At 44.5% G+C, this 26,320-nt stretch overlaps 1 protein-coding gene across 1 annotated transcript; it reads left to right on the top strand.

Annotated features, from left to right (window-relative positions):
• Positions 1 to 892: 892 nt before the first annotated feature.
• Positions 893 to 18,028, top strand: b3gnt2a (UDP-GlcNAc:betaGal beta-1,3-N-acetylglucosaminyltransferase 2a; the record flags this gene model as incomplete). The annotated part of the gene is given in 4 exon segments (XM_084319449.1): positions 893 to 1,104; positions 11,475 to 11,585; positions 16,735 to 17,421; positions 17,423 to 18,028. Coding segments are annotated over 2 exon segments (1,266 nt in total). The 5' UTR covers positions 893 to 1,104; positions 11,475 to 11,585; positions 16,735 to 16,761.
• Positions 18,029 to 26,320: the final 8,292 nt, after the last annotated feature.

Raw genomic sequence — 26,320 nt, 5'->3', positions numbered from 1 at the left:
CCTAACGCAACCCCCTCCAATGTACAGTAAATGTCCACTCCTAACCCAATAATACACGAGACCCTCTTCTTGGGACCAAGTAAGGTTTCGTCGATAATCCAATGTAGGCTACAGTTATCCCCCCCCCTGCCTACCCCCCCCCCCCCCCACATGTAGGCCTACAGTTTCCCCACCTACCAACCTCCTCCAATGTACAGTTTCTTCATCGCTCTCTTCTTTAGACTCTAAATGTCTAGATGTAGCAGTACCGTCTATCGCATGTATGTCATAATGTGTTATGATTAATTGAAAATGGGGGACCCTGATGTAAACAAGACGAACGTCTTTCTCAGGTCTGCATCCCCTTAACAATTGTGTGTATTGAGCTGTACTGTATTGTACCCATTCTGCAATCTGTTAATACAATTTTCAATCAATCAATCAATCAATCAATCAATAGACCACTGCACTTGCGCGTTACATTGAGCTCATGGAGGAGACAGCGCGGGGGGGGGGGGGGGGGGGGGGGGTGTAATGAATGTGGATGATGAGAGTCTTGATCTCAATTTGAGTCTCAATCAATAGACCACCGCAACACTTCCGGTACTTTGAGCTCATGGGGGAGTTGATTAGACTTAGAGGTTGTAGCCATAGCCCCCGCGCTCTCCCCCCCCCCCTCTTCCCCTCACGAGCTCCATGTATAACGCGGAAGTGCAGTGCAGTGGTCTATCGCGTCACAGCCTCTAATCACACGTCACGTCATATTATTCGGGGAGGAGGAGTCAAGCAAGTAGATAAGAATAATCGTCTATTAACATGTTTTTATTATAGGGCGTCCAAGTTCCGATGCGCGGAGGAGTGGCATGCGAGGATAACCCGGCTACCAGTCTCTAGAGAGACACACACAGAGACACACATGTTTTAGAACAACACACACACACACACACAGCCCTATACACGCACACACACACGCGCGCGCGCGCGCACACGCACACACAATCCAAAGACTACCTGTGATGAAGAAACTTCTTCGTTCTGTTTATTGAGAATGATGATGATGATGATGAGTGGGACCACCTGCTACAGAGGTGCGCTCTTCTTTGGACGGGACGCGTTGTGATTCAGGTAACGTGATCTACACACACCTGTAGCCCTGGTTATGTATTATTATATGATATTGTACTATTGCACTATATGAATTGAAAATGGGGGACCCTGATGTAAACAAGACAAAAGTCTTCTTCTGGTTTGCATCCCCTTAACAATTGTGTGTATTGAGCCGTACTGTATTGTATACCCATTCTGCAATCTGTTAATAAAGTTTTCATTCATTCATTAATTAATTAATTCATTCATTCATTCATTCGTGCTGTAACTTACGAAACCCATGTATGATAAAAAAAAGGCTGTTTATTCAAATTAAATGTGTTACGCCTGAATCTTAAATAATATATATATAATAATAATAACAACACATACTAATAATAATACTAATGATAATAATAATAATAATAATAATAATAATAATAATAATAATAATAATAATAATAATAAAGAAGCACATATGATTAATGTGATGTATTTAGCATTTTCTTTATTGTTTTACGTCGACAGTGGTGTGAGTCTGTGACGACGTGTAAACAGAGTAGCTAGGCTCCCGTTTGCTCATTGAAAATTCTGCTCAGCAGTACTGATGACACTGATCATGAACCCGAACAAACATGTAACACAGTTTAACACCGCTGTCACCCGGCGGACAGGGTGCAGGCCAGGGAACGCGTTTTTTGCGCTGAGAGTAACTTTTTCACTTATATGTTCCTCTTCTTGGTTTTTATGTTTCCGTTTTTGTTATGAGTCCGTTATTATTATCAGTGGTCTCTAACTAACATTAGACTAACTAAATGGGGGACCCTGGTGTAAACAAGACGAAAGTCTTTCTCTGGTCTGCATCCCCTTAACAATTGTGTGTATTGAGCCGTACTGTATTGTACCCATTCTGCAATCTGTTAATAAAGTTTTCAATCAATCAATCAATCAATCAATCAGACGGGATGCTGTGGGGGGGAGGGGGGTAATAGTTTTTATAGAGACACATGGTGGCACACTCAGCAGAATAGCAGATGCATTCAGTTATGATGAGATAATAATCATAATCCTGTGTGTGTGTACATATACATACATATAATATAACGGATGGTACCACAAAGCGCCGTCACGATGGACTTTCCATGTTGTGAAGTGGCTGGGGCGAGTAGCGGTGTTGTGGGTTCAACTCACTCTCACATCCTCAAAAGACACATAGACACGTTACAAAGCAGTTAATTCACCTCTTGGTATAGCGGTCTGTGTTGCTGCCCGCGGCGTGGGAGACCCGGGGTTCAACTCCCACTCGGGGCATCGAAGTTTGAGGTGACGTTGTCACAACCGTTATACACATATACATACACACTCACTGTGTGTGTGTGTGTGTGTTTTCGACCTAAGTAAAAGTAGAGAAGTATTCGCTATTGAATGTACTTAAGTATCTAAATTAAAGGTACGCATGATTCTACGTGACGTTTGTGTATTCCAGTGCTTGGGAGCGTTCAACCCTCAACCTATTGACCTCTACAGGTTAAAGTGGTACGTGGTCCAGTTACACGCTGCTCTGATTATGTCCTCTTGAAGTCGACAGGCTTCAAATGTGAAAGTATATAACCTTCATAAATGTTTGCCATGTTTTCATGTATGCAAAGTATTTTTCTTCTATGGGTTTAGATACATGTACAGTACTTACTTACACTACTACTTACTTAGTGACTTTCCACCACTGATGGTACCGCGAAGCTGGGGAGAGTAGCGGTGCTGTGGGTTCAACTCACTCTCACCCTCAAAATACACATAGACACGTTACAAAGAGTAGAGGAGACACAGGAGAGAAGGTTCTTTATTGAGACAGTAGGAAGGCTGAGAGGGAGACAGAGTAGAGGAGACACAGGAGAGAAGGTTCTTTATTGAGACAGTAGGAAGGCTGAGAGGGAGACAGAGTAGGGGAGACACAGGAGAGAAGGTTCTTTATTGAGACAGTATGAAGGCTGAGAGGGAGACAGAGTAGGGGAGACACAGGAGAGAAGGTTCTTTATTGAGACAGTAGGAAGGCTGAGAGGGAGACAGAGTAGGGGAGACACAGGAGAGAAGGTTCTTTATTGAGACAGTAGGAAGGCTGAGAGGGAGACAGAGTAGGGGAGACACAGTGGAGAAGGTTCTTTATTGAGTCAGTAGGAAGGCTGAGAGGGAGACAGAGTAGAGGAGACACAGGAGAGAAGGTTCTTTATTGAGACAGTAGGAAGGCTGAGAGGGAGACAGAGTAGGGGAGACACAGGAGAGAAGGTTCTTTATTGAGACAGTAGGAAGGCTGAGAGGGAGACAGAGTAGAGGAGACACAGGGGAGAAGGTTCTTTATTGAGTCAGTAGGAAGGCTGAGAGGGAGACAGAGTAGAGGAGACACAGGGGAGAAGGTTCTTTATTGAGACAGTAGGAAGGCTGAGAGGGAGACAGAGTAGGGGAGACACAGGAGAGAAGGTTCTTTATTGAGACAGTAGGAAGGCTGAGAGGGAGACAGAGTAGAGGAGACACAGGAGAGAAGGTTCTTTATTGAGACAGTAGGAAGGCTGAGAGGGAGACAGAGTAGAGGAGACACAGGAGAGAAGGTTCTTTATTGAGACAGTAGGAAGGCTGAGAGGGAGACAGAGTAGGGGAGACACAGGAGAGAAGGTTCTTTATTGAGACAGTAGGAAGGCTGAGAGGGAGACACGGGAGAGAAGGTTCTTTATTGAGACAGTAGGAAGGCTGAGAGGGAGACAGAGTAGACACAGGAGAGAAGGTTCTTTATTGAGACAGTAGGAAGGCTGAGAGGGAGACAGAGTAGGGGAGACACAGGAGAGAAGGTTCTTTATTGAGACAGTAGGAAGGCTGAGAGGGAGACAGAGTAGAGGAGACACAGGAGAGAAGGCTCTTTAGTGAGACAGTAGGAAGGCTGAGAGGGAGACAGAGTAGGGGAGACACGGGAGAGAAGGTTCTTTATTGAGACAGTAGGAAGGCTGAGAGGGAGACAGAGTAGAGGAGACACAGGAGAGAAGGTTCTTTATTGAGACAGTAGGAAGGCTGAGAGGGAGACAGAGTAGAGGAGACACAGGAGAGAAGGTTCTTTATTGAGACAGTAGGAAGGCTGAGAGGGAGACAGAGTAGAGGAGACACAGGAGAGAAGGTTCTTTATTGAGACAGTAGGAAGGCTGAGAGGGAGACAGAGTAGAGGAGACACAGGAGAGAAGGTTCTCACAGGAGAGAAGGTTCTTTATTGAGACAGTAGGAAGGCTGAGAGGGAGACAGAGTAGGGGAGACACAGGGGAGAAGGTTCTTTATTGAGACAGTAGGAAGGCTGAGAGGGAGACAGAGTAGAGGAGACACAGGAGAGAAGGTTCTTTATTGAGACAGTAGGAAGGCTGAGAGGGAGACAGAGTAGGGGAGACACAGGAGAGAAGGTTCTTTATTGAGACAGTAGGAAGGCTGAGAGGGAGACAGAGTAGGGGAGACACAGGAGAGAAGGTTCTTTATTGAGACAGTAGGAAGGCTGAGAGGGAGACAGAGTAGAGGAGACACAGGAGAGAAGGTTCTTTATTGAGACAGTAGGAAGGCTGAGAGGGAGACAGAGTAGGGGAGACACAGGAGAGAAGGTTCTTTATTGAGACAGTAGGAAGGCAGAGAGGGAGACACGGGAGAGAAGGTTCTTTATTGAGACAGTAGGAAGAGAGACGGAGAGATTACATAACTGAATTTGAGTAATCCAGTGGATTATATGACCAATTCTAATTCTAAGCAGGTAATCAGTTATCTGCAGTAGATTACATTGTGATGGTAACCCTCCCAAGCCTAGACTCAAACAGTCCTCCTCTCTAACAACACTTACATACTTCCCCATGGTTGGCTCATACAGAAGTGTTTACACAGAGAGAGATTACACCAGCGCTACAGCCTGGTCAGGTCACACCTGTCTGTTCACTTGGTTGTATTGTCACTTGTCAGCGAGCACTGTTCATTGTGTTTAGCCTATTCAGTAGAGCTGGGAGATACAGTATAGTGAATATGAAGGTATTACTGTCATGGATCCATGTAGGACTGGGAGGTTTACTGAATATGAAGGTATTACTGAATATGAAGGTCTACTGAATATGAAGGTATTACTGAATATGAAGGTCTACTGAATATGAAGGTATTACTGAATATGAAGGTCTTACTGAATATGAAGGTCTACTGAATATGAAGGTATTACTGAATATGAAGGTATTACTGAATATGAAGGTCTACTGAATATGAAGGTATTACTGAATATGAAGGTCTACTGAATATGAAGGTATTACTGAATATGAAGGTCTACTGAATATGAAGGTATTACTGAATATGAAGGTCTACTGAATATGAAGGTATTACTGAATATGAAGGTTTACTGAATATGAAGGTCTACTGAATATGAAGGTATTACAGAATATGAAGGTATTACTGAATATGAAGGTATTACTGAATGTTGTGAAGGATCAGATTAAACCGAATATATATATTTATTTATATATATTTAATTGTATTTGTATATCGTTTGATATCCCCTGTATATTCCTTGTACAATATGCACTGAATATCCCTTTAGTCTACTAAACAGCCCATAATAGTTTCATTCTACCATTGGACGAGAACCTGGCGCCAGGTTGCCATACCCCTAGGTCCAAGTTCAATCGTGCCGCCCAACATGTCGTGGCAAGCCCCGGTTCCGCGTAGGAATATGTCGGGCGAAATACTAATGGTACTATTTGTTCATAGCGCATATATATATGGCGCAAGTAAAGTAGAACTTCCTTTTAGTCCAGTTCTTTACCCTCCAACAGAGTGACAGACGCGAAGCCTCACCCACGACGCACGTGTGGTGTAGTAAGGCCTACTTGGCCTCAGAAAAGGCATTGAGATATCGTTTGGATTAATAGTTGAATAGTCATAGTTTGGCACTATACCGTCGAGTTGGACGTATTCTATTAAGCTAATAATAGTCTATTTATGTATGGTGCATCGTTCGGTTAGAGTTCTAAAGTTATCAGTACCCCCATCGTTCCTGACGTTATCTGGACGCTTAACCAGGCTGGGCAGACCCCTAGTGGTGCTTGCATCCGAGGAGCTCCGGGCCAGGGCGACTGGACCTGTATATTGGATTACTCTACCCGGACGACGGCGAGCCTTCCACGGCTTGGATTATGCTTTGGGTGCTTTGATTATTCCATGGATAAAGGCCAACACTGCGGAGTGTTGGAACTACCCCCCGGAGAGGACTCCAGGTGAGACGGCGCTCTACACCAGTGAGGTCGCCTCACGTCTCTCCGTTGTGGACCGGCAGCTACCGTCCACCAGAGGGTCCAGCTGTATTCGTCTGCGGACCGAGGTTCTGTGGGCACCGTGTTCAAGACTTTGAATTCTCCCAAGAAACCGTCGGCCAGATGGGATACCGCCAGCGGCTTCTCTAACCCCCCCCTCCTACTGTCTTACAACCAGCGGGACCCCCCCCCCCCCCCCCTTAGTGTATCCAGCTATAATCATTTAAGTACCATCGCTATCGTTCCTAAATATCCAGGTTGTATACTTACTCCCTGCGTAACCAGAGATTGGACATTCAATGTTGATTTACTACGAATACCCATTTGCCATACAAGTGCATATTTCAAATCATAAGTGTAAACAAGTGAACGTTGTATATACCTTTTGCTATATTAAATATTCGATTTGTACATTTGTGTGGATTCGTTTCATCAGGTGGGAAAGTGTTCATCATACTTATATCATGTACTGGATGGCCAGAAGTTAAAGTACAAGAGGTAGTGGTATTAAATATCATATCTAACAATACAGTCAGGGAATTGTACCCCTCAGTTACACTGAATATGAAGGTATTACTGAATATGAAGGTTTACTGAATATGAAGGTATTACTGAATATGAAGGTATTACTGAATATGAAGGTATTACTGAATATGAAGGTTTACTGAATATGAAGGTCTACTGAATATGAAGGTGTTACTGAATATGAAGGTATTACTGAATATGAAGGTCTACTGAATATGAAGGTATTACTGAATATGAAGGTCTACTGAATATGAAGGTCTACTGAATATGAAGGTATTACTGAATATGAAGGTATTACTGAATATGAAGGTATTACTGAATATGAAGGTCTACTGAATATGAAGGTATTACTGAATATGAAGGTCTACTGAATATGAAGGCATTACTGAATATGAAGGTATTACTGAATATGAAGGTATTACTGAATATGAAGGTATTACTGAATATGAAGGTATTACTGAATATGAAGGTATTACTGAATATGAAGGTTTACTGAATATGAAGGTATTACTGAATATGAAGGTATTACTGAATATGAAGGTATTACTGAATATGAAGGTATTACTGAATATGAAGGTCTACTGAATATGAAGGTATTACTGAATATGAAGGTTTACTGAATATGAAGGTATTACTGAATATGAAGGTATTACTGAATATGAAGGTATTACTGAATATGAAGGTATTACTGAATATGAAGGTATTACTGAATATGAAGCTATTACTGAATATGAAGGTATTACAGAATATGAAGGTATTACTGAATATGAAGGTATTACTGAATATGAAGGTATTACAGAATATGAAGGTATTACTGAATATGAAGGTATTACTGAATATGAAGGTATTACTGAATATGAAGGTATTACTGAATATGAAGGTATTACAGAATATGAAGGTATTACTGAATATGAAGGTATTACTGAATATGAAGGTATTACTGAATATGAAGGTATTACTGAATATGAAGGTCTACTGAATATGAAGGTATTACTGAATATGAAGGTATTACTGAATATGAAGGTCTACTGAATATGAAGGTATTACTGAATATGAAGGTATTACTGAATATGAAGGTATTACTGAATATGAAGGTATTACATAATATGAAGGTATTACTGAATATGAAGGTATTACTGAATATGAAGGTATTACTGAATATGAAGGTATTACTGAATATGAAGGTATTACTGAATATAAAGGTATTACTGAATATGAAGCTATACTGTCATGAATCCATGTAGGGCGAACCACTAACTTGAAAGGTTGCTGGTTGGATCCCCAGGATGGACAGGAGGGTGTATTACAGCTGTGAGCTGACAGCTGGAGGGTGACTGGTATAATCTATATCTCTGCCAAAGGCCCTTGAGCAAGGCACTGAACCCCAAATAGGGCTGAACAATTAATGGAGATTTGATTGAAATCGCAATATGTCCTTGTGCAATAACCAAATCACAGAAGGCTGTGATATTTGATCATATATTTTGCAATAATGTTTTATTATATCAAAATACTGTTCCGTTCAAAGTATTGTGGCGCTACAGAGAATCAAATCATAGTCCACAGACTTGTTTTTTCACAAAAAAATTTTTTTTTGGTGCAGACAACTCACATCGTGATCATTTTAATACTTCTTTCAATGAAGAATAATCGCAATTAAGATATTTGTCCAGTATCACCTGTCAGTGTTGTAGCACTCGAGTCAGGATTTTCAGGACTTGTGACTAGATTTGGACTTGAGCACTGATGACTCAGACTTGGACTTCAATTCAATTCAATTCAAGGGGCAATTTAAGGCATGAATAGGGCAAACAGCTGCACTTAGACACGTCCAAGACAGAACAGGGACAAGAGACATACATGAGAGACTATTAAAGCACAAGAGACACGACACTGTTAGAACGGGATCCTTATATTGTTGATCTGTCGAGTCTAATAAATAAATTCGGTCAGTACACAAAAAAAGTGCACTTTCATCAAACATTTTTAAATCAAGGGGTCAAAAGGTGCATATTAGTGAACTGAACATTCCCAGTGTACTGTGGCCATTCACCAGTCGAATGGCCTCTGGAACAAAACCAAACTTCCTTCTGTTTGTTTTTACAGCGCTTTCCTGATGGCAACAAGTCAAAACACACATGAAGAAGTCACCAATTATCTTATGTGCTTTCTTGAGCACTGGTAAAGTGTGGCGGTCTGATGCCTACCGCCACTGCATCCTTTGTAATGGCTGTCCTTTACCGCCCCCCCCCCCCCCCCCCCCCCCAGGCCCTTACACCCTCTTCCTAGATGAGTTTTCCACTTTCATCTCTGAGCTTGTTACACGCTCGGATAACATTTTAATTGTTGGTGATTTTAACATTCATTCCAACAAAACTCCAGATCCCCTAAATAAGGCTTTTTATACAGACATCATTTTTTTATCCACTTTTTCTCCCATTTTTCTATATTTTCTCCCATCCCAATTTCGTATCGTCCAATTCAACCCTCCCCTGTCACGAACGCTGTTTCTTGCCTCCCACAAGCCGGCTGCAATGTGGACTAAGTCATACATAGCACAAGTCCCCTCCGGTACTTGAGGTAACAGCAGTCGCATCTTTCCACCTGCGCAGCTCGATCTCTCAGTGGCGAGGAGTAACGCGTGGGAGGCTCACGCTGCCCCCGACACTTCCTGATTCTACTGCGCAGGCGCACCAACCGACCTGTAGGAGTCGCTGTCCACAACGCCCGATCCCCACCCATCAGTTTCCCACCCCCTAATACGGCCAATGTGTATTACTGCGGACGACCAGCTAAACTGAAAGCAATGTGGAGCGCTGGGCTCGAACAGGCAAGCCCAGCGTCTCCGCATTCGTGGCGAGCGCCTTGCCCACTACACCACGTAGCCGCCCTTTATACCGACATCATTGACTCTGTCGGTCTCATTCAAATCGTTGACCAACCCACTCATATAGGCTACATGCTTGTCTCTATGTATATGTATACTTTATGTATATAGCTTGTCTCTATGCATATGTAGTGTACATTATGTACAGTATACTGCTTGTCTCTGTACTTTGTCTGTATTGCCTGAGAGGCGCCAATAGCCAGAACCTGTACTTGTATACTTGGCCAATAAATATGAGTCAGATTCAGATTTAGATTCTGGTAAACTGGCCATAAATCCTTCTTGTAGATACAGTTTATGGTTTGGTAGTGTGTGTGTGTGTGTGTGTGTATGTGAGAAGAGGGACATACTGTATCTGCCTCTTGGCGGTTCTATGGGCGAATCTGTAATCAAAAGCTGACATTGCCCCTAGACTCTGGGCCCGCCTCCTGACCTGAGGGGAGTGTTGATCGGTGACGAACAGAGAGGCTTTGTGAATAATATGGACCCTGACCGGCTGATCTGGTCACCATTGTAAGAAGCTCCTAGAAGTCGACTTTGCTACCTTAAAGGAAAACTCCAACATTTTGGAAAATTAGCTTATTTGGCCTCTCCCCTGGAGTTAGACAAGAAGATACATACCCATTTTCTTCTCTGTGCACATGCAGTAGGAGTAGGAAGACGCGCACCGTTAGCCTAGCTTAGCGTCAGTCACTGCGAGTAGGTTCCTCCATTAGCCTAGTTCCAAACGTCTTCCTACTCCTACTGCACGCACAGAGAAGAAAAAGGTATGTATCTTCTTGTCTAACTCCAGGGTTCCCAAAATGTTGGAGTGTTAAGATACATACCTTTTTCTTCTCTGTGCACATGCAGTAGGAGTAGGAAGACGCGCACCGTTAGCCTAGCTTAGCGTCAGTCACTGCGAGTAGGTTCCTCCATTAGCCTAGTTCCCAACGTCTTCCTACTCCTACTGCGCGCACAGAGAAGAAAAAGGTTTGTATCTTCTTGTTTAACTCCAGGGTAGATGGCAAATAAGCTAATTTCCCAAAATGTTGGAGTTTTCCTTTAAAGGAACACGCTAACATGATGGGAAATGCGCTTACCGTCTTCCCCAGAGTCAGACAAGAAGATAGATACCAATTTCTTCTCTGTGCGTTTAGTAGAAAGCTATCTGACTGCAAGCTAGCCTAGCTTAGCACAAATGAGTGGAAGTGGATATGGACCAGATGGCCTAGCTGTTGGGCCAAAAACACCTCTCCCGGAGTTTTAAGCTAGGCTAGTGGTCCGTATCCGCTTTCATTCATTTGTGCTAAGAGAGGAAATGTCCCATAATGTTGGCGTGTTCCTTTAAGTTTTCTGTTCTGTGTTTTTTTTTGTAAAGTGTGTATTCATTATGGTGCAATTGCTATTTTCTTCCTTTTTAAGTTTTCATTTTGATCTCTGCATTTGTGAAGCACTGTATTGAAGTTTGTATATGAATGAAAAATTAATGTACACAAATAAACCCACTTTTGTGTTTTGGTGAAGTGCTCCTTTAAAACCCTTTCACTGCCGCACTACCAACACGGTTAACCCTTTCACTGTGACAATACACAGAAGGTTAACCCTTTCACTGCCACACGACAGCCGGTTGTGTGATGGTAAAGGGTTAACCTTCTGTCGTGTGGCAGTGAAAGGGTTAATGTTGACCTCCAGTGTGGATCGTTTTCCAGATGGTTGTGGCCCCTCCCTCCTGGCTTCCTCCCCACACCTGTACCTGGGGTTCTCCACCAATGAGGCTCCTCCACCAGACCTGACCTGACCAGTCGTCTCACACCAGTCAGGTAATATTAAAGCTGCTATAGATCAAATGTATATCATGTACATTTTATGTAGAGTAATCATTCAAACAATTCTAAAGAATAATACGTCCACAGAGATTTTCCAAAGGCGTGGAATAAAGGTATCGCTTTTCGGCCCCAGAAATGATTAATGAATGGATTTATCATTAAAAAAAAACTAGTGCTGTCAATAGGTTAAAAAAAATTAACTAATTAATCTCACAATTTTCTGTAATTAATCTAGATTAATCTAGATTAAAAATAGCATTTTCTACTTAAGACCGAAGCTTGCAACAATAATTATTATTCGCGGGTCCAAAATGAATGTTGTTGTTTACATGTTGCATCTATCCCCTCCCTACCTCCCATCTCCCCCACGTGGAATGCACCTGATTGGATAAATTACATGCTGGTGCTCTAGTGCGACATCTAGTGGCTGCATGTTATCTATAGCACCTTTAAGCCTTTGAACCATTGAATTTGTGATGTCACCTGGATGTAGGTGGCTATGGCTGCTCCATAGACTGTGAATGGGGCACTGGTTTCGTGTCACTAAAACCTTGAGCTCTCACACCCAAATGAGGGTCTAGTATTACTGAATTCATACCTCGTTTGGGTGTAAGAGCTCACACAAACATTTCATGGGCCCACAAAGTCAATTCCCCTATTCATCGTCTATGGCGCAACTGCAGATTTCACATTTGTTTATCACATAATTATTTGAGGGTTCTCTCTCTCTCTGACTTCTAGCTTTTAGGAGAGAGTGGAGCGTGTTCACAAATACTGACTGAATCGTGCCGGGGCGCAGGGAGGACACAATCTGACGTCATAAAATGGTTGTCATTAGCCTTTAACCAAGGAAACGATCAAATAAGGACCTCACGTCACTGTGTAGTCGCAGGGGTAGGCAACCCTAGGCACGCGTGCCTGCATAGGCACACAGGGGCATTTTCATTGGCACAGGGGGCAGCATTAAAAAAAAAAAATAATAATAATAATAATACATATTATTTATATATATTTTTTTGCTTTGAAATATTATAGTGAAATATTTTGCACTGTTGTCGCATTTCTCTTGTTGAAATCCTCCCACAGGTTCTTTTTTGTAAGTCGAGTATATCAAGCAGGCTTTTCTCTGTAGCTCAGATGTTTTGTTTGAACTGAAGGCTTGCCAAACAAAGAGACAATCAAATTAAGGATAAAAGATATCCCCATGTCAGCTTGAAGTGTCGAGCGACGCGTCAACGAAATGTCAGAAAATATCAGAGAACAGCAAACAGCTGGATTAAAAGATGCTCCGGTGTGCAGCTTAAAGTGACCAACTACAGCCCCCAGATAACGGAGCTCAGTAAAGCAAAACTGTTCGTCTGCATTGCACCCCCGCCCCAACTCAGATTTAGGGTTGATACAACCATCATAATAATATTGTTAATAATAACAATAACAATAATGATGTAATAATGTAAAAATTATCATTAAAAAGACCTGATTATGAGGAAAAAAAATTACGATGCATGGAATATTGTTGAGGCACACTAGTTACAACTATATTTCAAACAGGCACTCCATGTCAAAAAGGTTGCTGACCCTGTAGTGTGTGAACATACGTCGGCGCCGAGTGTGGAGACTTTCAGTTTGGCCGACACCAATGTTAGACGGGATCAGCCATCTCCTCGTTTATGATTCGTCATTTAAAAAAGATTATTACCTCGGACGTCAGAATCATCTGTAATTTGTTGCCTTGTTAACTAGCTAACGTTTGATATATTGGTTGATGCATATTTCCTCAGATATCGAGCACATTTTGAATTTTAATACAGGCTTCAATAGAACTGGCACCAAAGTGGGCGGCTACGTGGCGTAGTGGGCAAGGCGCTCGCCACAAATGCGGAGACGCTGGGCTCGCCTGTTCGAGCCCAGCGCTCCACATTTGCTTTCAGTTTAGCTGGTCGTCCGTACTAATACACATTGGCCGTATTAGGGGGTGGGAAACTGATGGGTGGGGGTCGGGCGTTGTGGACAGCGACTCCTACAGGTCGGTTGGTGCGCCTGCGCAGTAGAATCAGGAAGTGTCGGGGGCAGCGTGAGCCTCCCACGCGTTACTCCTCGCCACTGAGAGATTGAGCTGCGCAGGTGAAAAGATGCGACTGCTGTTACCTCAAGTACCGGAGGGGACTTGTGCTATGTATGACTTAGTCCACATTGCAGCCGGCTTGTGGGAGGCAAGAAACAGCGTTCGTGACAGGGGAGGGTTGAATTGGATGATACGAAATTGGGATGGGAGAAAAATATAGAAAAATGGGAGAAAAAGTGGATAAAAAAAAAAGAACTGGCATCAAAGTCTGGCACCAAGCAGGGCATAGAACGCTGGTATTCTGACGCGGACGTCCCCTCCTCATTTTACAGTCTCCTTGCCTTAGATTAGATTAGATTAGATTGTACTTTATTGTCATTATATTTGCATACAACGAGATTTGGGACTCAAGCTTATAAGGTGCAGTAATAAAATCACAAGTAATAAAAGAGAAACATAAAATCCTATACGGAAACATTAAATGCTATACAATAAGACAATGTTACAGTCGTGTGTACAACATACAAAATAACGACAATATGCAGAATAGCAATACACAAATAACAAGCACAGTGTCAGTGACGGTAGTGGGTGGGTGGGCATTGCACTGTGGATATTGCACATCAGGATGTTGCACAGTGTGGGAGGAGGGGGGGAAAGGTGAGCCCGATGGCAACAGGTCCAACAGGTGGAAGCCAGGGTGTGTGAGCTGTCCTTTGTAATGTTTTTTGCTCCGTTGAAGGCAGCGGGAGTTGTGTAACCCTTCAGGGAGGGGCATATGAGCTGCCATTCAGAATGAACGTCGTAATCAGATTGATTGTCCCGTGACTAAGACGGGGAGGACGTGACCCTCTTTGCGCCGCCCCTGTGCCTCAAATAGATCCGCTATCAGCTCTATCTTTAATCTTTCAAAATGTTCAGTTGCTATCGCTATTAGCTTTATCTTTAATCTTTCAAAATGTACAGTTGCTATTGCATGCACTCATCTGTGTTTCACCACACACATGAGTGCATGCTTACCAACTGTCCGTCTGCAACACTACTATCACCAACATCTAAGAAGGGAGATCCCCCCTTGAATGGCCCTTCTAAGGTTTCTCTCCTCCACACTGCCTGTGGAGCTTTTTTCCCTATTGTTAGGTTTTAGTGAGTTTTTCCTTACCTTCGCGTGGGGTATGTCTGGGAGTGTTGCATTTTTTTTTTTTTTTTTTTTTTTGCATTCATCTAAAAATGTTTGGACCTTATGGTGTTCTTGTTCTGTTCTTGACTTATTGTTATGTTTTCTTCTTGACTTGTTTAAAGAAGACCTGTACGGCCCATGGGGACATTAACGTGTGTTGTCGGGCCTTATAAATAAATTTGATTTGATTTGATTTGATTTGAGGACAAACACTATTCCCAGCATCCAGGTCTCCAGTGGTTCCCGCCTGTACAGTAGGTCACGTGAGGACTGTAGGTTGTGTGACACCCTTTTCGTTAATGAGTTATTCACAGCACTATAGTCCTCCCAAGATCCTTTACATTCATGCTAATCATATTTACATTTAGTCATTTAGCCGACGCTTATATCCAAAGCGACTTACAAGTTCTGTGTACGACAAGTCATCAGGAAGGGCACAACTCTAACAATGTTCATCAAAGTGTTGAGTGCTACAGTGTAGGTTAGTTTATTAGGACAAGTGCATGACAGTAAGGTTAGTTAGGGTTAGATATTTTTTTTATAAATTATTTTTTAATGTTCAGATAATGGTTGAAGAAGTGCGTCTTTAGTCGACGGCGAAAGATTGGACGTGATTCGGCTGTCCTCCTAACTGGGGTGGGCAGTTCGTTCCACCATTGTGGGGCGAGGACCGAGAAAAGGCGGCTTCTCCTTGATGACCCTCCCGGAGCTCGGATAAGGAGGAGTGGGTCTGAGGCGGCCAGAAGACGCAGAGCGTCGGGGTCTTGAGGGTGTGTAGTTAGTTAGAGACCATTGACCACCATAATATACATATGAACCTTGTGACAGATTCGAAGGGGAAAGAACAAAATGCTGACGCGTGCTCGGAGATGTGTGCATTCTTTTGTGCGGCGCGCGGGGGCCACAGCTAGGACTGTGACACACGCTGCGCTGCCACTGGCTAACTGGTGTCATGAGCCCACGCTCAAGTGGAAACGTGTGACGCCGCGTCTGTCTGCCCGTCAGGGAAGAGAGGGAAGAGAGGGGAAGAGAGGGGAAGAGAGGGGAAGAGAGGGGAAGAGAGGGGAAGAGAGGAGAAGAGAGGAGAAGAGAGGGGAAGAGAGGAGTAGAGAGGGGAAGAGAGGGGAAGAGAGGGGAAGAGAGGGGAAGAGAGGGGAAGAGAGGAGAAGAGAGGGGAAGAGAGGGGAAGAGAGGGGAAGAGAGGGGAAGAGAGGGGAAGAGAGGGGAAGAGAGGAGAAGAGAGGGGAAGAGAGGAGAAGAGAGGGGAAGAGAGGAGAAGAGAGGGGAAGAGAGGGGAAGAGAGGGGAAGAGAGGGGAAGAGAGGGGAAGAGAGGGGAAGAGAGGGGAAGAGAGGGGAAGAGAGGGGAAGAGAGGAGAAGAGAGGAGAAGAGAGGGGAAGAGAGGAGAAGAGAGGGGAAGAGAGGGGAAGAGAGGGGAAGAGAGGGGAAGAGAGGGGAAGAGAGGAGAAGAGAGGGGAAGAGAGGGGAAGAGAGGAGAAGAGAGGGGAAGAGAGGGGAAGAGAGGAGAACACGGTGGGCCCATTCCTGGAGGATTAGGGATAAAAAAAAAAATAGTCCTGTGGTATGCAGCCGGCCGGAGCTCTGAAACCAGACAAGGGAGGCCGAGTCGCACGCTGACCTGCCCCCCCCCCCCCCGTTCGTTCGTTCGCTCGCCTCTTCTTTCACTCTCCTCGCCGAGAGCTCAAGGCTCCGTCTAGCTCTCCCCCCCACATGTTTCTCAATGTCCCTCCTCATCCCGGGTTCGCCGTAAGTCTACTACTAGCTTCCCGCTATAATCTTCCAGGCTGTGACGCTAACTAACGCTAACGGTCTGCTCCTCATGATGGATTTTGATCATGGAGTTTTTTGTCCCTCTTGTTCTTCTCCACCCCCCCTCAGGCCCGGACGGGAGGCGGCACCACGACGATGCTGACCGGCCGCCGGAGGGCCCGGCTGCTCTGCGTGACGACGGCGCTGAGCGTCTTCATCTGCGTCCTGGTGGGCGTGTCGTGGAACCTGGGGAACCGGGGGAACCGCCGGACGGTTCGAGTGCCGACGGAGAGGTTCTGGCGTCGGCAGGAACCCAGCGGGTCGTTCTGGAACCGGGAGCAGCAACGGCTGGACTTCCTTCACAACCCGCTCCTCCTGGCGGCCGACGTCGTCTCCTTCTCCTCCAACAACGACTCGCTCGCCCGACAACCAAAGCCCGATTGGCTGAACGACACGGGGTCCTCCCCCCCCCCCGACCCCGACGACGGCAGGTGCGAGCCGGACCGTCGCGTCGCCACCCAGGTCTCGGACTACAACGCCCTGCCGCAGCGCTTCCGGGACTTCCTGCTGTACATGCGCTGCCGCAGCTACCCCATGCTGATCAACCAGCCGCGGGTGTGCGGCGGCGGCGGCGACGGCAACGCGCCCTACCTCCTGTTGGCCGTGAAGTCCCTGGCGCCGCACTTCGACCGCCGGCAGGCCATCCGGCAGTCCTGGGGACGGGCGGGCGCCTTGGCCAATCGGACGGTGGCGACGGTGTTCCTGCTGGGCAACGCCACGTCCTTCGACCACCACCCCGACCTGTCGGGCGTGCTGGGGCCGCGAGGCGGAGCTCCACGGGGACCTGCTGCAGTGGGACTACCGCGACACCTTCTTCAACCTCACCCTCAAGGAGGTGCTCTTCCTGGAGTGGTTCAGCAAACACTGCGCCGGCGCCCGCTACGTCTTCAAGGGCGACGACGACGTCTTCGTCAACACCGTGCGCATCATCGACTTCCTGGCGGACCTCCCCGCGGGACCCAGGGCCAAGGACCTGTTCGTGGGCCACGTCATCAAAAACGCCGGGCCGCATCGCGACCGGAAGATCAAGTACTTCGTCCCGGAGAGCGTGTTCGCGGGGCAGTACCCGCCCTACGCGGGCGGCGGGGGGTTCCTGTACGCCGGCGAGCTGGCTCTGCGCCTGTACAACGTGTCCGCCCGCGTGGCGCTGTACCCCATCGACGACGTCTACACGGGCATGTGTCTGAGGAAGCTGGGTCTGGTGCCCTACAAGCACAAGGGCTTCCGGACGTTCGACATCGAGGAGAAGTACCGGATGAACCCGTGCGTCTACAGGGGCTTGATGCTGGTGCACAGTCGGACGCCGCAGGAGATGATCCAGATCTGGGCCTGGCTCGTGGATCCGACGTCGGTCCAGTCGTGAAGCGTTTTTCCGCCGCGTGGATCTTATTAACGGATATTTTTTTCCGTTGTTGTTGTTGTCGTCGCTCTTCGAGCCTCGTCTCCCCGACGTTTCTTGAACATTTGAAATGTTCTAATGTCCTCGTGTTTTTTTAAAGGTGCTGTAAGTACTGTAGTAGTCTTTTGTTTGTTAGAATAAGTGGTCTACATGCTACATGTTAAAATAATATCTATACACTCCTTCAGCCATCACTGATATAGAGCGTCTGGTCAGTAACATGGGTCTCCCAGTCCCTCCTGCTCCTCTGCAGTAAACAGCCATCACTGATATAGAGCGTCTGGTCAGTAACATGGGTCTCCCAGTCCCTCCGCTCTGCAGTAAACAGTCATCACTGATATAGAGTGTCTGGTCAGTAACATGGGTCTCCCAGTCCCTCCGCTCTGCAGTAAACAGCCATAACTGATATAGTGTCTGGTCAGTAACATGGGTCTCCCAGTCCCTCCGCTCTGCAGTAAACATCCATCACTGATATAGAGCGCTGGTCAGTAACATGGGTCTCCCAGTCCCTCCGCTCTGCAGTAAACAGCCATCACTGATATAGAGTGTCTGGTCAGTAACATGGGTCTCCCAGTCCCTCCACTCTGAAGTAAACAGCCATCACTGATATAGAGTGTCTGGTCAGTAACATGGGTCTCCCAGTCCCTCCACTCTGCAGTAAACAGCCATCACTGATATAGAGTGTCTGGTCAGTAACATGGGTCTCCCAGTCCCTCCACTCTGCAGTAAACAGCCATCACTGATATAGAATGTCTGGTCAGTAACATGGGTCTCCCAGTCCCTCCGCTCTGCAGTAAACAGCCATCACTGATACAGAGTGTCTGGTCAGTAACATGGGTCTCCCAGTCCCTCCGCTCTGCATTAAACACAAAATACACATTCTGGTATCCTGTTCCCACTTTATCCAATCAGGAGAGAGAACTCCACACAATGGTCTGACAATGGTCTAGTTTTTTATCTGCCAGTGCAGTAGGCAAATTGGCTCTGCAAGATTTCTTGAAATAAGTGAAAAATATCTAGGTTCTCTCTCCTGATTGGATACCAGGAAATGTATCTTATGTAGGGATGTTCGATATTGGCTTTTTTACCGATATCCAATATACCGATATTGTCCAACTCTTAATTTTCGATACCGATATCAACCGATACCGATATATGCAGGGTAATTAACATTACATATCTCTTGTCGTGGAATTAACACAACATTATGCATACTTTGACAATAAATAAAATAATAATTTGTTCTTACTTGCTTGCCTGGGTAAATAAAGGTTAAATACATGTAAAAAAAAAAAAAAAAAAAAAAAAATTATTTTTAATTTTTGAAAACCGATACCGATATTTTCCTTATTACATGGCGTTTTAACATTCGCCGAAATGCTTGATTGTGATATCGCTCGGTTGCCCATAGCAGCGGTCCGTTATTATATATAATAGTGTCCCAGGAGTTAAATCGCCATGGTTACTGTCATAGTATCCTAGGAGTAAATCACCATGGTTACTGTCATCGTGTCCCAGGAGTTAAATCACCATGGTTACTGTCATAGTATCCTAGGAGTTAAATCGCCATGGTTACTGTTAGTGTCCCAGGAGTTAAATCGCCACGGTTACTGTCATCGTGTCCCAGGAGTTAAATCGCCATGGTTACTGTTATAGTGTCCCAGGAGTTAAATCGCCACGGTTACTGTCATCGTGTCCCAGGAGTTAAATCGCCATGGTTACTGTCATCGTGTCCCAGGAGTTGTTCCATTATTGACGCCTGTGGAGAAGCTCCAGTATCAGTCTCTTGATGACATCATCACTAGGGGCCTGTCCCTCTGGTGTTCAGCTCATGTTCACACATCAAAACGGACTCAGCCACGACATTCCATACGCGTTTCAATAACAAACAAATGAATGGAAGCAGATACGGACCACTAGCCTAGCTTAAAGCTCCGGGAGGGGTGTTTTTGGCCACAGCGTCAGCTAGGCTAGCTGGTCCGTATCCGCTTCCATTATTTTGTGCTTAGCTAGGCCAGCTTGCAGCTGAATAGCTTTCTTTCTGAACGCACAGAGAGGAAATTGGTATCTATCTTCTTGTCTGACTCTGGAGAAGACGGTAAGAACACAAATACATGAAACTAGTCAAACTAAATGTATGTTTCTGAAAGGTACTCCACCACCTCCTCGACTGTATTCGCTGGACTTGTTTCTATCGTGGTGTCTATGTGTTACAACGTTCATCGCTGTATTTCTGTGTTTTCTCAGCCAGTGTGTTCTGAAGTTGTATTGCTGCTTGAAAATGACGTAACATTCCTCTGTACTTGATCGTATGGACAGACTATTTATGATGTATTTAAGAGACTGTAAACTACTAACGAGTCGGTCGCAGTCGACCAGCACCTGCTAACGGGTCTGACCCTTCAGCTCAGCTGGTTAGTGTAAACTACAGTCGACCAGCACCTGCTAACGGGTCTGACCCTTCAGCTCAGCTGGTTAGTGTAAACTACAGTCGACCAGCACCTGCTAACGGGTCTGACCCTTCAGCTCAGCTGGTTAGTGTAAACTACAGTCAACCAGCACCTGCTAACTGGTCTGACCCTTCAGCTCAGCTGGTTAGTGTAAACTACAGTCGACCAGCACCTGCTAACGGGTCTGACCCTTCAGCTCAGCTGGTTAGTGTAAACTACAGTCAACCAGCACCTGCTAACTGACCCTTTAGCTCAGCTGGTTAGTGTAAACTACAGTCAACCAGCACCTGCTAACGGGTCTGACCTTTCAGCTCAGCTGGTTAGTGTAAACTACAGTCAACCAGCACCTGCTAACGGGTCTGACCCTTCAGCTCAGCTGGTTAGTGTAAACTACAGTCAACCAGCACCTGCTAACGGCTCTGACCCTTTAACTCAGCTGGTTAGTGTAAACTACAGTCAACCAGCACCTGCTAACGGCTCTGACCCTTTAACTCAGCTGGTTAGTGTAAACTACAGTCAACCAGCACCTGCTAACTGACCCTTTAGCTCAGCTGGTTAGTGTAAACTACAGTCAACCAGCACCTGCTAACGGGTCTGACCCTTCAGCTCAGCTGGTTAGTGTAAACTACAGTCAACCAGCACCTGCTAACTGACCCTTCAGCTCAGCTGGTTAGTGTAAACTACAGTCAACCAGCACCTGCTAACGGCTCTGACCCTTTAACTCAGCTGGTTAGTGTAAACTACAGTCAACCAGCACCTGCTAACGGCTTTGACCCTTCAACTCAGCTGGTCAGTATAAACTACAGTCGACCAGCACCTGCTAACGGGTCTGACCCTTCAGCTCAGCTGGTTAGTGTAAACTACAGTCGACCAGCACCTGCTAACGGGTCTGACCCTTCAGCTCAGCTGGTCAGTATAAACTACAGTCAACCAGCACCTGCTAACGGGTCTGACCCTTCAGCTCAGCTGGTTAGTGTAAACTACAGTCGACAGTGTGTGTGTGTGTGTGTGTGTGTGTGTGTGTGTGTGTGTGTGTGTGTGTGTGTGTGTGTGTCCTTGTTTTCCCACCATTGTGGGGACCAAAATGTAATGGCCCCACAAGTGATGAATCTATTTTAGGGTAAGGAGTTAGGGAATTAATTTAATAGCATGGAATGTCCTCACAACACATGAAAACATGGCTGTGTGTGTTGATTTGTGAGGGAATGTTTGTGAATGTGAACCATCTGAATCAACCGACTGTATTGAACTGCAGTTGAAAAGAGACTCTTTGTGACCAACACAGGAATGACTCACATTTACCTACCTTTTTCTTTTTTTACCCTTGGTTTTTACATTTTATTTTTTAATGAGAATTAATGAAGATGAAGGAAACAAATGGAAGCCTGGATTTCTTTCTTTCTCTCTTTGTGTGTTTGTTTGTTTGTCTGTCACCTCAGAAACCAACAGAGAGAGAGACAGACATGGAGAGAGAGAGGGGGGGGGGGGATACAGGGAGATATACAGAGAGAGAGGAAGAGATAAAGATACAGTCACACAGACAGATACACAGAGAGAGAGATACACAGAGAGAAAGATACACAGAGAGAGAGAGAGAGATACACAGAGAGAGACAAAGAGAGAAAGATACACAGAGAGAGAAAGAGAGAGGGACAAAAAGAGAGACACACACATAAAGAGAGAAACGGAGAGAGAGAGAGAGAGAGAGAAACAGAGACACACATATACAGAGAGAGAGACACACATTTACAGAGAGAGACACATATACAGAGAGAGACACACACACACACCACACACACACACACACACACACACACACACACACACAGGAGGGGGGGGGGGGGTGCATAATGATTCGAGGCTGTATTCAAAACGCAATAGCGACATCTGCTGGACCGATGTTATTATTAGCAACAGGCACAGAGGAAGTGGAGACACTGAAACAGCTATGAAATATAATGAGGACAGGGCTGAGTTTTAGTCTTTCTCTGTTATGATGATCAATTGTGTGGCAGATCACAAGACTACGTCAGGTAGGACTAGAGCATGGTGTTATCATGGTGTTACTGTTCCTAATTTATGCAAATTACATGTCATCAGCTTGTGACTGCAACTTGTTCCTGTTCGCGGACGACTCAGCCCTGCTGGTCTCTGACAAGAACAAGTTGCAGGTTGAAAAGCTCTCAGCTCTGAACTCGGCAGAATCTGCACCTGGCTCGCTGATAACAAACTATCATTACACCTGGGTAAAACAGAGTCCATTCTCTTTGGATCAAATAACAAACTCAGCAAGGCCAACGGCTTCTCTGTTACAGTGGGTGACAATATTGTCACAAGGAAAGATGAAATTACCTACCTGGGTTCCATCCTAGAGGCTAATCTTTCCTGTGACAAAATGGCATCCAATGTAATCAAAAAAGTCAACCAACGAACAAGATTATTGTACCGGATCTCCTCACTGGTAAACAAGAATACCCTGAAGAATCTAGCAGGAGCACTCATTCAAGGGTACTACGACTATGCATGCACCTCATGGTACCAAAGCACCTCAAAGGTTCTAAAAACAAGACTACAAACATCACAAAACAAACTGGTCAGACTACTACTTGACCTTACTCCTAAAACCCACCTCACCCCTGCCCACTTTGACTACCTAGGATGGCTTAGAGTAGACAACAGAGTACAGCAATTTGCAATGGGCCTGGTCTACAAGATACACTACACCACTAAGGTACCCATGTACATGTCAAAATACTTCCCAAAGGTCAGTGAATACCATGACCACAACACCAGAGGGAACTCCACAAATCATGTTCAACCCAGATTCGTCTCAAACAAGGGACTAACACGCAGGGGTGTAAAGTACTTGAGTAATTGTACTTCGTTACAATACTTAAGTACTGTTTTGGGGGATTTGTACTTTACTCAAGTATTATTAGGTTTGTATACTTTGTACTTTTACTCCATTACATTTCAGAGAAAAAAAACATACTTTTACTCCTTACATTTAAAATGCAGACCTACAAAGTACAAAGTACAAATCTCACAGGTCCAACCATTTTAATTAGTATATTTTAATTGTTTATCTGGCCGAACTAACATTAACGACCGCAGGTAAACAGCCAATCAAATCCCCATCAATGGAAAATGAACCCGCCCATACCCATGCTGATTGGTCCTTGTGCAACACTAGAAAGCGGGGATCTTTGATTAAACACCTGCTATCAGAAGAATAGACAGTCAGATCCGCATTATGCTGTGGTTAATATTGTGATATTATTCAGGGTACTCCAGTATTCTGTATTTAATATTGTGATATTACTCAGGGTACTCCAGTATTCTGCTTTTAATATTGTGATATTATTCAGGGTACTCCAGTATTCTGCCTTTAATATTGTGATATTATTCAGGATAATCCATTCTGTTTTTAATATTGTGATATTATTCATGCTGTGATGTGAATGTTAGTTTACCTTAAGTGCATTAAATAATTTGTATCCAAAAAAAAGTGTCCTCCTTTCTTTCATTTCAGCATTGTCTATCGCAGAACACATTCCATTGTGGGCAGAGTGTATGCTTGGTTTCATTCCAGCCTTGCCTAAACACCAGCTGATGATTTCACTAATTGGCTCACCTTTTCAACTAACTCACCTGGTGCAATGTGTAGTTAAAATGTAAACTTGGCCCATGATGGAATGAGTTAGACCCCTGGTCTATCCCTTTAAAAAAAATACTTTTACTTTTTAGTACTTGAGTAAATTTAAAAGTAGGACTTTTTTACTTTTACTCAAGTGTGTTTTAGCCAGATACTTTGACTTTTACTTGAGTCAGATTTTGAGACGGTACGTCGGTACCCATACTTTCACTTAAGTATAATATCTGGGTACTTTTTACACCCCTGCTAACACGTTTCGCAATTATGCCACATCAATGTGGAACGCCCTACCCACAGCTGTAAAGGAATGTGAATCCCTACCCACTTTCAAAACCGCTCTAAAAGAGCACCTACGGGAGGCTGCAATTCTAAACTGGCCCAGGTAAATGTCCAACCCCCCCCCCCCCCACCCAACCCCCTCCAATGTACAGTTTCTTCCCCCTCAAATGTATATATTCTCTTTTAGAAACTCTGTCTGTAAATAAACAGTACTGTATATTTGTATATCTTGTATGTCATAAATGTCTGGATGTAACAGTACTGATGTTGTGTATGTCATAAATGTATAGATGTAGCAGTACTGTCTATCTGTATGTCATGTATGTCATATATGTTATGATGAATTGAAAATGGGGGACCCTGATGTAAACAAGACGAAAGTCTTTCTCTGGTCTGCAACCCCTTAACAATTGTGTGTATTGAGCCGTACTGTTTGTACCCATTCTGCAATCTGTTAATAAAATGATCAATCAATCAATCAATCAATCAATCAATCAATCAATCAATCAATCAATCAATACATTCCAGTAAATGGCACGCCACTGTAGCCTATAGTGTTAACTAACTCCAGTAGGAGGCGATAACGCAACGATTACGGATGTCAACCGCCGTTAAACTAAAAGAAGAGAAGAAGAAAGTGGAGTCAATCAGCTAATTGATTTCACCTGGTGATGTCGGGTGTTCGGCTTCGACGCAACCAGCAGAAGTAAAACGTCACTATAGAGTTGACAAGCAGTTGAGGGTTTGAAAGATTTATTTTCTCAAAATCTTCAAATTATTATTACAGCGCACGAAATAATATATATATATAAATATATAAAAAAATTAAATAATGAAAACCGTATTTATAATTCTACTGATATTTGGTATTTCTACAAAATACTGCAACTCACAGGTAAGCTGAGGAAAATTGAAGCTGAATTCTCGAAGTAAACCTCCTGTCTGTTTAACTTTCTGTCTTAAGTGCATGTCTATATGGCTTGGGGGGGAAACATGCACTTTAGAATCACCAGAAAGGCTTTCGAAATAGTGAAATGCCATGTTGGCCTCAATATTTTCAAAACAAATGACATGAAAAGGTTATGAAATGAACAAGAATGTGATCAAATGTGTAATAAAAACGGAGCTCGACGCATACATTTGATGGTAGAAATCCGTTTGTTCCCCCCCCCCCCCAATACCAAGATGGCGGCGGTCTCGTGACGTCAGAGTGTCTTTGATTGTTGTCTTGTGTTTACTGTCTTCCCTCAGACGAACGGAGACTATGAACACCAGCCTCCAGGTGAGAAGAATCATCTGTGCTTCATCATGATTTGTCACAGGCTGTCAGGCTAGTAATGATATAAGAGGTTGTTGATTGATTGATTGAAAAGTTTATTAACAGATTGCAGAATGGGTACAGTACAGCTCAATACATACAATTGTTAAGGGGATGCAGACCAGAGAAAGACTTTCGTCTTGTTTACATCAGTATATTGTCACCCACTGTAACTGAGAAGCCGTCGGTCTTGCTGAGTTTGTTATTTGAACCGAAGAGAATGGACTCTGTTTTGCCCATGTGTAATGATCGTTTATCAGCGAGCCATATGCAGATTCTGCCTAGTTCCGAGCTGAGGGTTTTTTCAACCTGTAACTTGTTCTTGTCAGAGACCAGCAGTGTATATACATTTGACATAGAAACTGTACATTGGAGGAGGTTGGGTAGGTGGGGGGGAGCGGGACACTGTACATTGGAATACTGACAAAGCCATACTTGGTCTTTACTGTATACTGGGTTAGGACATTTACAGGGGCCAGTTTCGAATTGCAGTCTCCCGTAGGTGTTCTTTGAGTGTTTTTGAAAGTGGGTAGTGATTCACATTCCTTTACAGC

Source organism: Notolepis coatsorum, assembly GCF_963971535.1.
Source record: "Notolepis coatsorum genome assembly, chromosome: 7".
NCBI classification, from domain to species: domain Eukaryota; kingdom Metazoa; phylum Chordata; class Actinopteri; order Aulopiformes; family Paralepididae; genus Notolepis; species Notolepis coatsorum.
Note: the sequence above shows the minus strand (reverse complement) of the source record. Positions and strands in the feature narration are given on the sequence as shown.